The 13656-nt window shown below is 39.2% G+C and overlaps 1 protein-coding gene across 2 annotated transcripts in view; it reads left to right on the top strand.

Moving 5' to 3' along the window:
* TAF1C-like (TATA box-binding protein-associated factor RNA polymerase I subunit C-like) overlaps positions 1 to 13656 on the top strand; it is a 103953-nt gene that overhangs the window by 84602 nt on the left and 5695 nt on the right. For both annotated transcript variants that reach the window (XM_067158732.2, XM_067158731.2), the window contains exons 8-10: positions 173 to 299; positions 7537 to 7875; positions 11861 to 12122. In XM_067158732.2, the coding sequence (XP_067014833.2) occupies positions 173 to 299; positions 7537 to 7875; positions 11861 to 12122 (728 nt within the window). The remainder of the gene's footprint in view (positions 1 to 172; positions 300 to 7536; positions 7876 to 11860; positions 12123 to 13656) is intronic.

The following is a 13656-nucleotide window of genomic DNA, read 5'->3' as shown; positions in this document are numbered from 1 at the left end:
TCCTCTTTCTCTTGTTACCTTTGCCCATACTGACCTATCAATATCATTGTGTTTATCCTATAATGGGTTCGTTTTCATGTTCCTGTTTTTATTCAAAAAATAATAATTTTAATTTGGAAAGTACAAATTACTGCAAGATTACTCCCTGTTTGCAAACGTTTGTCTGTTGCAGGCGCTGTTCTCTAACTTGTGAAGGAAAATCAAAAGCAAGAAGACATAGGAATCAAATCCAGTTCAGTCCAGGCAGTGAGGAGCTGATATTGTCTAATTCGCATTTCATTCATTTGTTGGACCTTAGGGTAAGCAGCTGATAGTTATCATCAGTGGGGGGATGTTGTTGACCTAAAAAAAATCACTGAAAATCATCAATAAAATGCCCTTAAATTTATGGAAAAATAGTATAAAATAAGTAAAAAATGACTAAAATATTTGACCAAACTGAATTCTGGCCGAATGAGTTGGCCGTGCAGTTAAGGTCACATAGCTGTGATCTTGTATTTGGGAGATGGTGGGTTTGAGTCCCACCGTCGGCAGCCCTGGAAATAGTTTTCTTTGTTGCTATTGATGCTTTCACGGCCCGTACTTATAGACATGATGCTGTATAGGCTTTTGGGCTTATGCCATGTCAAGAAAATAAGGTGAAATTTCTTTACATTTCGCAGAGAACTGTGCTCTGCGTCATCAGAAAAAACCTCGACTGTCCACGAAAAAGGCTTCTTAAACAATGACTTTTTGAAATTTTGAACTTATAATCGAAGTGGAAATGGTGCGTTCATTCGTCACCAGATGGCTCACTGGACATGGCACAGCCCTAGCTTTCGAAGCGCACTATTTTCTTGATACGGCATAAACCCAAAAGCCTATACAGCATCATTTTCCCTGGTTTCTCATTTTCACACCAGACAAATGCTGGGGCTATACCTTAATTTAGGCTCTGGCTGCCACTTTCCCAATCCTAGCCCTTTCATATCGTTGGGTCACCAAAAACCTTCAATGCGACCAGTAGCAATGAAAAGAAAATTCTGGTGACGTACAATTGTTTTCCAAGAAATATATCCCTGTTCCATTCACTGCACAGTTCTTGTTCTTACAGAAATAATGATCTCATAATTTAGGCCTACTTGGAATTGTATGGAACATGAGCATCACTAAAAACATTAGCTTAATTCTTAAATTTTATCCTTCTTCTTCTTAATATGCCATCTTCTAGCGAAGGTTGGCGGTCAACATGGCGATCTTGAATTTGGAAGCAGCGACACAGAACAGAGCCATCGTGTACAACCCATACCAGTCTACGAGGTTCTTCATCCATAGAGTTCGTCATCTACCAGGACTCCTATGCCCTTTTATTCTTCCTTGTATAACAAGCTGCAGGATTCTGTACTTATCATTCCGCATTATATGGCCGAAGTATTCCAGCTTCCGCCTTTTAATGGTCAGCATGACTTCAGTCTACTTTTTTATCCAAAACATCATTTATAAAGCATACTTTCGTAACACAAAAGATAGGATTGAAACCTAAAACACTAAATACAATAATGCCCATTTTAACTTTTTAACCCATTGAGCCCTGCATATTTGTTGGATTGAAACTGCATTGGCGCTGGGATTATTTTGGAGGAAATATAGTGTCGCTTCATATCACAAGAAATTTCTTAGTTACAAGACCATTAAAGATTTAAATATACATGAACACAAAAGGCTTCCATACCACAAACTGCAGAACAAGGAATACAGTAAAACACTTTATTTTATTAGCATCACGGGACCGTAGGCCTACTCAGTCCGCCTGCTGAGCTGTAACCCAGTTTTCTCTTTGCACTTTCTCTTCGATTTCCACATCTATTTGTTATTCAGGAGCATTGCTCACACTAGTACTAATATTACTACTAATTTCACTGAAAAAATTACATTCCTAATCATCATTACTTCCTAAAAGGGGTTATATATCTGTAAATATCAGTTCTATACTGGCAGCCATCTTGTTTACAAGCGAATCTCAAAGGTAGAGATAGCCCACTTCAAACTAATATTACCAAGCACACTATCGATATATATTACCAAAGAGCATATAACATTGCAAAGAAAGAGTCCCTACACAAATCACAAATGCAACACACTCTGCCATCTCTTGAGGAAAAGTAGAATTACGTAGTAAAATGGGACAATGGAACAGTTCCGCGGTCCACCGAGACGAAGCACGGAACGGTTCCATGGGTCGGGCCCAATGAGTTAAAACTTTTTTTTTTTTCATAGCACTTTAATCAGTCATACATATTAAAGGCTAATAGTATTAAACAGAGTCACCTTTCCAGCTTCTTCTTCCGCTCCCAAAACTTCTTCATCCTGTCGGACCTGGCTGCCCTTTGGTTGTCAGTGATCATAATGATCTGACGATCAGCCCATTTTAAGTAATTTAATTCTTATAGAATTAGAATTGAAATTGTGGAGCACTCTTTTACGTATTACCGGTAAATATTCCTTGCCAGAATCTTCATGATGTCCATGCATGACTTGCTGTCATTAACCTTACTCTGCATTGCCCATACTCGCATGTAAATGCAGTTATGTGTCAGAACATGTTTGTACTCAGAGAAACTTCTCTCTACATCTGCAGATGTCAGAGGTGCAAATTTGAGGTTCACAAGGTCACTTGGAGAGAATTCTTCCTCGAAAACTCTAGTATAAAATTCTTCACCTCGTAAAATCTTGGAAATCTTGCACATAGTATGGAATCCTTCATTTTTATCCAGGTCGTATTTCAGTTTTTCACTCACAACTTCGCCAATTTGTTCTTCGCAGTTTTTCGTATCTTTCTCTGCCTTATGGACTTCCTCGATGACCGACATAATAGATTCTCCTTGTTTTTCCAGATAATTAATCTTATGAGGAAGTGTAGCAAAACTGCATTTGCATTCCCAAGATTCTGGTAAGTCAGGTTTTGCTAGCAGATCTTGGCAGATTCTGATTGCAGCTGCACCTTTCCCTTTAAAACTATCAACTACGGACTTAACCACATCGAAGTTGTTGCAGTAATAGACAGCTGCATTTATCCATGTTTCCCATCGTGTTACTACAGGTTGTGGTGGCAAGGGCAGGCCAGGAGATTCTTCGCAAAAGCACTGAACTCTCAGTCGAGCCTTAAGGAAAACTTTCTTTGTGTTGGACACTGTATATCCACATCAGGAAACTATATTTCGACTTCTGACACTGTATGGAAGGCTTGAGCAAGACACGTGATACGCACCTATTTGGTGTAAAATGTCTTGATGCTTTCTGCACATGTGACAAAAAGGAGAATTTTCTCATGTTGGACACCTTGGGGATACAGTAAATGCATACTTTTGTCGAACAATTTACATATTGCAAGCAATCAACTTCATGATCCGTATCAATGTCTAAAGTATTTGATAAATTAAATATTTTTTCCACCTTATTGATACTATATATTTATTGCCTTAAGCAATTTCTTCAGTTAGTTGTATTATTGTTATGTACTTACATGAATTGTACTTTTATTAGTACACGTTTATTTCACGTCAGGTCGTAACAGGAAGAATATTTTCTAGTGTCGGTACTTCAAACCCACGTGTCCACTTACCTGATGTACCCTATTCGACTTTCCAGAAAAAAAAAACGTCTGAATTTTACGCCAAATGAGTCGAACCAATTGCGTGTATATTATATTTGATGTATATTTTAAATGTAAATAAATTGTAAATATTTTTTTAATATCTGAATTCCTCGAATAATTTACGCATCTGAAGTTTTCGCCTGTATTTTTTGCCATAAAGTATGTTATTTATGCAAGAAAATATGGTATATGGGTATATGTTTTTCCACTCTGACATAACATGAAATATAATACTATAACATATCTGTAAAAAAAAAAAAAATGTATTAGTAACAAATGACATGTTCCTTTCTGCAAGAATGTCCTCTGATTCTTACTCGCTTACACGCATCATAGTATACTGTCTGCTAGTTGCATGAACCACTTTCGAGTGTCAAGCCGTTTCAAATTAGCACTGCATTTTGCATGAGCCAGTTATAAGCGTAAAACCTTCTCTGAACCTTTCTGCCATCTATTGAATGTTGGTTGTATGTCTTGTTGATGACGGAATTCAAGTGCGGGGCGGAGAAATTGCCTACAGGATCCCTGTCCCGCCTACAGCACACCGCCCTTGCATCTAGTAGGCAATGCTATTATTAGCGTGATGACAGTGGTTCTGGAGGCAAAAACAGTTTAAAGGATTTAGGCAAAAATCATATTGCGCATACTTTGTTAGATTCAGAAGAAAGTGATGGTAATAGTGACAGTTATTTTAGTGACATTATAAGCATTCGAACACAATGGACACATGTATACTTTGAGGATAACTCTGAATCTAGATATATATGAACATCTGGATGAAGCACTATGTAAAGGCTAATAGAGAACTAAAAAATAAAAAATAAAATATTTTCAAACATTTCTTTTCTGATGAACTAGCAAAACTGATAGTGTAGGAGAGAGAGTGTAGGTGTGTGTTTGACATTGTTTATGTTTCATGTTAACTTTGTCCTAGTGAAAAAATATTCATTCTTGAGGGAAAAATTACCAAAATAAATTACTTAACAGGTGAAAACTAAATACTCGGTTAAGGGGTTAAAACTCCCTCACTATCTCCAGCGCCAAAGCCTAGACTGATTTCAGTCTCTGGTCTCGGTTTTGGCTTGCTAGCACAAACATGTCCGTTCGGGAGGTAGGGAAGGCGGGAAGGAAGAAATGCTATGTAGCTATAAACTATTTGGTAGTATATGTATTTGAAAATGAATGCATGATAGGGATTTTTGGAAGAAATTAAATGTGCAGCGATGAATTAAAGAGTACTTTGTATGACTTTTATCTGTAGTGATAAAATAGTAGTGCAAATCACTGCTTGAATTCATAGAATTTAGCACAGACAGGTATAATATAACCCACATTCCAGACGTAATCGGCATTATAGTAACCTCGAGTGGGATTAATTAGATTAATTAACCCTTTTGACGCAGGGTATAATGTAATGATTGCGCTATGAATGCCAAAACAATTTTAATGAAAATATGCACACCGGGGTAAAACATTCTCTTCCTTTCATTTTTGGAGGGATTTTCTCTCTTTAGTTTAATTTACTTCATGTAAAAATGTACAATTTTTTTATTATTTCTGTGAAAAATTTAAATTTTGAAATTTAACCTAAATTTACTTTTATAGTATGTTTTTATCATGGGTGTGATACCTTTGTGAGAATATTAAGTTAATTTTGAATGAAAAACATAAGTTTTATATAATTCTGCACATGCAGGTTAAATACACATTGACCTTTCTTTACTTCGAACACTTGTCAGTCAATAAACCACTCTCAGATGAATAACTTAATGTTAAAACATTGCATATTTCATCATCTATAATATACTTAGCCATCTTTACATTATCGGAGGTAAATAAACAAACATATAAACAAGTAAAATAACAAACAAGTTGACACGAAGGGGCAAAGTACAAGGCTACCAGATGCAAAACATGCAGTGCATTGAAAGAAAGCTTTTATAAAACTCTACTGATAAAGATATTGAATGTTATTGATATTTCCAGAGAGTAAAAATTCAATCTTTTCAGTGGTATTATTTATGCTGTCGTCGTGCAGCAGGGATTGAAGATACAGGCAAAAGAAAACATGGCCGACAGATCAGCCCCTGGCATTTTTAGCAGCAGCTCACATGGCTGATAGATCGCTGTAAGAGTTAACATCTAAAAAAAAATAGTGTGATATGTTGTCTTGAATTAATTTAGTAGCACAATGAAGTGGAAAGTTTTCAGGTGTTTGTGTGATTGTTGAGGTGGGTTTAGTTGGCTTTTTTAGCCATGTGTATTTCTATTGCCTGTTTTTTGTTTCAATGATTTGCTTTTATATTCGATGTAAATTTTGAACATCTGTCTTGATGTCTGTGAAATGGTAGAAGCTGCCATATACATGTTCTCCAAAGGCTGACTGCCGATTTTATCTAACAACATTTATGTATTCTTTGTATGTGGTGTGGAAATTACATTTTGTTAGACCTATATATTCGGCATTGCAGTTTGCTTATTAATTGGGACTAAAATGTAGGCAAACAACAACATAAGATGTTGAAGTCAACCATCAGCTTTAGCCACTTGGGATTCTCATCATCCTTTGCCATAAATTCAAGAGCTGTAGGGAGCAGATCCCACAACCTACTTTTCTTGAGCTCCCCTTGTGTGCTGTTGATGTGTAGGTCGTAGCCTCGGTAGTGGATTCTGTTTGGGTATCGGATGTTGTTTATCTTGCTCTATCTAGCGTGCACTTCTTGCGAGGGGTGGAGCAGGCATTGAGAGTATCCGCCTCTGTCTGCTCAGATTTCCTGGGCGTGGTCCCCATCTCCCTACTCCTATCTTTGGGTTTATTGAGGTTGGGCCGTACGTTTTTTCGTTGAGGCTTTTTTCCCCAGGTTTCTGGGTTTGACCCCAAGTGTAATGAGAAGGACCTGCTTGGAGACTAGTCTTGGGTCCGATGTTGATTGTACTTTTGCATTAGTGTGTGCTGAAGGATCAGAAGAGTTTATTGGACCCTCTTTGCCTGAGAGGTGCTTTGAAACCTAAAGGAGCTACACTGCTGTCTTCCATCACCCTTCAGTTTCTTCGCTCTTTGTGAAATATTATATTCCTTGCAGCTCGGGCATCGATTATAGTTGACCACATGTTTCCCGTCACATTTTATGAAGGTGCGGTCTCCACCATTCAGTCAGTCACAGGATGGAGAGGTCCAGCGCACCACCTGTATCGATAGTGGGGCATACAACACTGCACAGAGTGCCTGAACCTTTTGTATACTCGCCACTGAGTGCATATGGCCTTATCGGTAGGGTTTCACTTTCACTGCCGTATGCAGGAGGGTACACAGGCTTTTCATCTTGTCCAGTAGTGTTGCCAAGTTTAATGGGTGTTTCTGCCCCCTCCCTGAAAGGCATCTTCTGTATGCCCAGGACAGGAATTTTCTTTTGGAAAATGGCATCTTCATTTCCTCAAGAGTGTACTTGTTTATGGGGTTGTGAGCACATATCCCATTGTCCTCCTGTAATGTTATAAATATTGTACTTGCAATTCATCAAGTACATTTGTTACTGGGTGGTAACATTTTCAGAGTATAAATATTTGCTGGACTGCTTCGTGAGCATCCCTCCTGGGCCTATATTCCAATGTTTGCGAGGGAGAACTTTGAGTAGCGCAATCTCAATTGGAACCAAGAACCTTGTGAATTGGCTTAGAAATCATATTTACTTAAATCTATCATCATTGGGTTAACTAAGGGAGGTCTGAAACTAAGGATCTTGACTTGGTGAAATGGTAGCATTTCCACTCTCAGCTAGGGTCCTTGGTACGTTCGTGGCTTTTTTCTTAAATTTTCTAAAAAATCTTGCTACCTTCCTGTCAATACAGCTTGTCATTATGCTTTTAACATATAAAATACTGTCTTTTATGTTTATAAACAGTCAGGAAACAGGCAGAAGCTGCCATTTAAAAAGCAGCTAGATTTGTTGTCATGCGAAGAGGTCTCGCTGGTGTTTCCTAGTCGCCGCTCCAGGCACCTGCTGTACGTGGCCACCACACACAAGCTAGCATTGCTGGACAAGCGATCCTCCCCCTGCGAGGTCGTCAGCGCGTGGTCGCATCAGATGAGCTCCCCTCCTGTATGCAGTCACACCCTACTGTTGCCATCCAGCCAGGAAGTGGTCTGTGTTGCTAACCAGAGACCTGCTACTGTTCAAATAGCTGTTCCTTCAACGCATCAGCTGCTCAAACTTACAACAATCCAGGATTCTTTAAATCAGGTAGGTAAGGCCATAGACCTAGATATGATATTCACTGATATTCACTTGGGTTTGTGAAGTGAAACAAACTGTTGGGAAACTTTATGTATCGTGAAGTCTTTACTCCACGAGTGGTGTATTATTACAGTCTTCCTGGCCTGAGTAGCTCAGACGGTAGAGCCTTCTGAGCCCATCTTGGAAGGTTCGATCTACAATGAACACCACTGAAACTCGGTTTGAGCGATAAGTCTGTGGCGGATCATTTAAGGGCTGGGTGGATTTGTGTATCACATTCAAATTCCTCAGTATCTAAGAGATAGGGATGAGCGACCCCGTTGACAGCATAGCAGCAAGTGTTGCCCATGAAGAATGAGAACCACATTTATTCTGTGCAATATATGGTTTTCAGATGTAGTCACATCAATTGACAAACAAGGTGTTTTTTAGGGTTTGAATGGCCTGATGTACATACCATACTAATGCAGTAAAGTAACATTTCAGTGTCATTTGTTTTGCTGCGTACGGTAGATGCTTAACTCTTCATAACACTATGGTTAGCAGTCATCCGTTCGTGCATGGTGGTTAGCGTCAGTGACCGTCTGTTTCAAGTTTTTCAACATTTGCATGATGACCATGTTTACTAATCACAATTTCTGTTACTTTAAACTGATGTGAGAACCTCAAAATAACATATTTTAACTCAATATAACATTATTTTGCATTACAACGGACAACTTACGGAGAGAACAAATTGAACAAGACCTAAGGAACAGAATGGCAAAGCTTGAAGATGTCTGATGAAGAATGGTGGAAAGAGAGGCAGAGATGGCGATCACTGATCGACAACCCAATCCAAGATCAAATTGGTTAAGAAGAAAGATGATCGTGATGATCAACGGACAAGTTTGCTGAATACTTAAAAAATTTAAAAAACTTATTCTGTAGATGATGGAACATTAAAGATGGGCATTTTCAGTGCTGCAAAGATTTAATTTATTTTGTAAACAATTGTATTTTAATGACGTGGTTGTTCTTTTTCATTGTACTTCTCTGTCAAGTGGGCCATCCTATTCAGCTATTTTTATATCTGTCCTAATACTACAACTTATGGATCTGGAGAGAAATATCTGTGATGTTGCCATTCACAAGTGAGTGAATGGGTCATCAGTCAGCTTCCATAATCTATTTGAAAAGAATATTCTTTGAACAGCTTAACTTAAAATCAACTCCTTTTTTTCCCTCTCTTATTTGAAAATGTAAGTGTTGGAAAAGATCAAAATAGTATTAGGGTGAACATGGTGATAGGTCAGTGTGGGAAGCGGGAGCAACAGAAAGAAGAGGTAATGACAAACTTAAAAACACAAAACCATGAGGGCAATCTCCACATCCGATGTTCTTGTTATCCTACACTTCCTGTATCAAGGCTGATGATCTGTCAAGGTGGCTGTTTGGTGATGTTAAAGCCTGCCCTCCGATGAAGCTGGGAAGCAGAAATGAGCTCGCCAGGGGCTGAGAAGAAATTGATTTAGAAGAACTGGTATTGGTTCAGTATAAAGGTCTGAGCCAGAAATAGTTCACTACACATGCTAACAGGGTCAAGCTGGAGAGCACATCCAGGAACTGTACTCCAGGCTTGGCACTTTCTTTCTCTACATCCGAGTCTGCTTGTCCAATGTGGGTCAACTCTGTCCATCCCCACAAAGTGAATATTGCTTTGAACTATATGTCCTGTGTAATTTTAGCTGCCTCAAACCAATAAATGTCAAAAGGCTCTATCACACTTGTGGCATAGCTCCACCTTCAATCCGATGGCAAGTAGCAGCTGAAACTGAGAATCTCAAACAAGTAGTGGACAACTGAAATCCTCTCTACGGTCGTGAAATAGTAAAACATCTTAGGCCACGGAGGAGTTTCATTAACACCAGGGCAGCACCCGCCACACGACGTGTTCTCAGAATCAATACTAGCAGCAACAGTCCACACTATCCGACTAGAGTTGGGGACTATGTCTCTGTTTCAGCACAACTGGGACAGTGTGACTCGCTATCCCGTCAGAAGCGCCACTATGCACTGCCCTTCGACTAGCTGACTATCGATACCGGCAGTGTGCCGCCATGTGCTGGAGTGTTCCGTGTTCCATCGTACCCTCTTCGTCCTGTGAGTTCTGTTGCACCAGCAACTGGCCTTCGGTACATGCAAATAAATGTGTTCTGCTTTGTTTTCAACTGTTTTGTAGGACTGTTTTCATTGAACCCTTGTAATATATGCATGAAAGATGGTAAACTTTGCATAATATTGCACCGGAGTCCTGTTTAGGACTTTTTTACTAGAATAAGACCGGACAGAGTGAAATGCAATTTATGTTCTTTACTCTGTCTGCAGAGGGATCTTCAACTGGCACAATGACGAGACATTTCAAACTTAAACATCCCACAATTTTTATTTTCATGTTCTGCTTGTATAATTTTATTTTTAATCTCCTGTTCCGCTTGTGTACATTAATTTTTATCTTCGTGTTTTGCTTGTATGGGTTCATGTTTATTTTCATGTTCTGCTTGTATATTGTGTACCTATCAGGGTTTATTAAAATTGGAATAGAGATTAATTTTTCCCAAATTAAAAAGAGCTAATATGTAAATAGAGTACTGACGAATGTTTCTTGAACTGTGCAAGTATGTTTTTAATAACATTGTGACTTTCTTAAATAAACCTACTGCCAGTGTAATTGTGGCAGGTGTATTTCAGAATGAATGAAAACATTTTTATCCTAAAAACAACATTTAGACATGATTTTTGGGTGCATATTTCAAAGTTCCGACTGCATTTTCACGATTGGAACAATAATTTATTGAATTCACCACAAATTCATCAATACGGATCAAGAATGATATTTATCACATGTATTTTCACGTACCATGAAGTTTTATCCTGGCCCTAATTACTCACAATACATGCCGATACATTCAACAGGTGAAAATATCCTTGGATTAGTTACTTTTAAACACCTGTGCTGCCATTGTAACCGTGTTATATATTTCATATTGACCGAAAAAATCTAAACTTAAAAGCAGCCTTTAAACGTTACTGGGCGTGAATTTAAGGTGTTCCGACTGTTCCTTCACTTTCCATGCAACTTTATGCTGGCCATAACTACACACAGCACATCCGGTACAGGCTGACACAGAGCATGTCATGTTGCCTTACAAAGTTCCCACTACCGCGCAGTTACAGTGCCGTGTGCTTTCATCCGGGAGATAGTGGGTTCGAACCCCACTGTTGGCCACCCTGAAGATGGTTTCCGTGGTTTCCCATTTTCACAACAAGCAAATGCTGGGGCTGTACCTTAATTAAGGCCACGCCTATTTCCTTCCTATTCTTAGGCCTTTCCTGTCCCATCATCGCCATAAGACCTATCTGTGTTGGTGCGACGTAAAACAAATAGCAAAAAAATAAATGTTTCAGAACAACTGACTGTTCCGGTCTGGCCAACCCTATATCCGACTGGAATGAGTGAATGGAAGGAACTCCAGCACATTCTTCACAATCTTGGCCTGTTTGTAATACCCCTAACAGAATAAGAAACCAAGGCTACACTCAAAAGATGGGGTTATATGCAGAATGCTAATTGCGACTGTGGCACAATTCAAGATCTTGAGCGTCTATTTCACTGTCCAAACTGCCCTGTGGAATCCCAACTCGAAGATTTCATTACAGTCAGTGATAAAGCTATTGTGGCTGCTTCGTCCTGGAGCGCTTTCAGCATTTTATCAATCAACGATCATCAACTGGTATTATTGAGGAGAGAGCCCATCTATTTTAAGATGGCAGTACCTAATGATGTGGATATTGTCCTTGTCCTTTTGTATTTTCATTTTTGTCCAGGTTATCTCCTTTTTCTTTTGCTCCCTTTTCCCACACATTCCTGTCATTGTGTTTATACATCTACTGTGCTCCTCTTCATGTTCCTATCTCTCTCTATACTATGTCATAGTGTGTACCGTTTCAGGCACAGTCGAGGGGCGAGTGTCTGGATCCGTTCCTGAACACAAGGCTAGGTCAGAGCCTGTTGGGCATTACTTGTCTGCCATCTGTTCATGAGGAGACTGGCTTCAGCTTGCTGTCTCTCACGGCTGCTGGTGATGTGTTCTACCAGCGCGTGCAGGCTGGTTCCAACACCAGGAGAGGACAAGGTCTCAGAGGTACTCTGCCAGTACCAGCCAAGAAACTGTACGTCACTAAGAGGTGTAATATGAAGAAACTCTATTCAGGTAAAACTTGTTATAGAGAATTTATGACTACGTTACATATAAACAACTGTATTCCTTAATAGAATATAAACTTCTGGTTCCACCCAATATAGTACTTTGTTAGCTTTGTGCAAACTTTGGGATCCTATTCAGTGTACTGTATTTACTCGCATATAACATCCCCTTGTTTTCCTAATTTTCAACTTCAAAATAAAGGAGGGTATAATTTGTGGAAATTTCATATAGGTTGGGTAGGCATGGTTTAAAAACTGAAAAAGGAATGTCTAACACCTTTACATTAAAAAATGAAATAGTTGTTTAAATCTATACTTTATTTATGCAAAATCAAATGTGATATTAGGAGATTTTGAACAGTTATACGAGCCACGCCAGGTATGATGACTTACAGCCTGATGATAGGCCAAACCTTGCGATGGTGCAACAACCCCGGAGAAGACAGCACACTTAAATAGGAACAATCATTGTACTGAGTTTGACTGGAAAATATGAAGAGTTAGTGGACATCATGGAGAGAAGGAAAATATCAATCCTCGGACTGAGTGAAACTAAATGGAAAGGTAAAGGGAAGAAAAGAGTTTGGGGAAAAACTATACTCTCTACTGGATTGGTAAGCATAGAGAGATGAGAAATGGAGTAGGATTGATATTGTCTAAAGAGTTATATGGTATTACAGAGATCCAGTATATCAAAGAGAGGATTATAAAGTTAACAGTTCACCTTGGGAAGGAGAAGCTGACACTGGTGCAAGTGTATGCCCCTCAGACGGGTTGCAGTTAAGATGAAAAGAACAAGTTTTTTGAAGACCTAGAAGAGACCATCAGTGAAGAGTGGGCAACCATCATCGGGGATCTCAACGCACAGCTCGGGGCAGACAGGAATGACTATGAGAAAGCGATGGGACCACATGGCTATGGGAGAAGGAATTCAGAAGGGGAACATCTCCTAGACTATTGCATAAGAAACTGTTGGGTAGTAAAAAACAGTTGGTTCAATAAAAGAGTCAGTCACAAGATTACCCGTTAGATGCTTGTTGATGATGATGCTTGTTTTTTAACATATAAGGTCATCGGCCCCTTAGCCGTTACAGCTCGGATGGAAAGAGCAGGACGGTCATTGACTATGTCATTACAGATGAAGTAAGATGTAGACTTGTGACTGATATCAAGGTGATTCCAAGTGAGAACCTCAATAGCGACCACTGGTTATTAGTTGCAGATCTGAAAGATAGTAATGTATCAAAGATAACAACCAGGAAATTGCCTAAGATTAAGGTGTGGGAACTACAACAGATTGGAAAAAGGACCGTATATCAGGACATATAAGAGGACAACTGCCTATGAAAGAAGTGAAGAGTGGTGAGGTAGAGTGGACAAGATTTTAAAAACACCTTGATAAAAGAAGCAATAGAGGTTTGCCGGAAGACAAGTGCGAGAGTAAGGGAAAAAGAGACACCCTGGTGGAATGAGATAGTAAGATCCTCGATAAATGAAAGGAATATAGCCCCAAAAGACCCAATAGAGAGAAATCCAAGCCA

The sequence above is a fragment of the Anabrus simplex genome, chromosome X, assembly GCF_040414725.1.
Source record: "Anabrus simplex isolate iqAnaSimp1 chromosome X, ASM4041472v1, whole genome shotgun sequence".
Classification (NCBI taxonomy): domain Eukaryota; kingdom Metazoa; phylum Arthropoda; class Insecta; order Orthoptera; family Tettigoniidae; genus Anabrus; species Anabrus simplex.
This window is presented reverse-complemented; position numbering and strand designations above follow the sequence as displayed.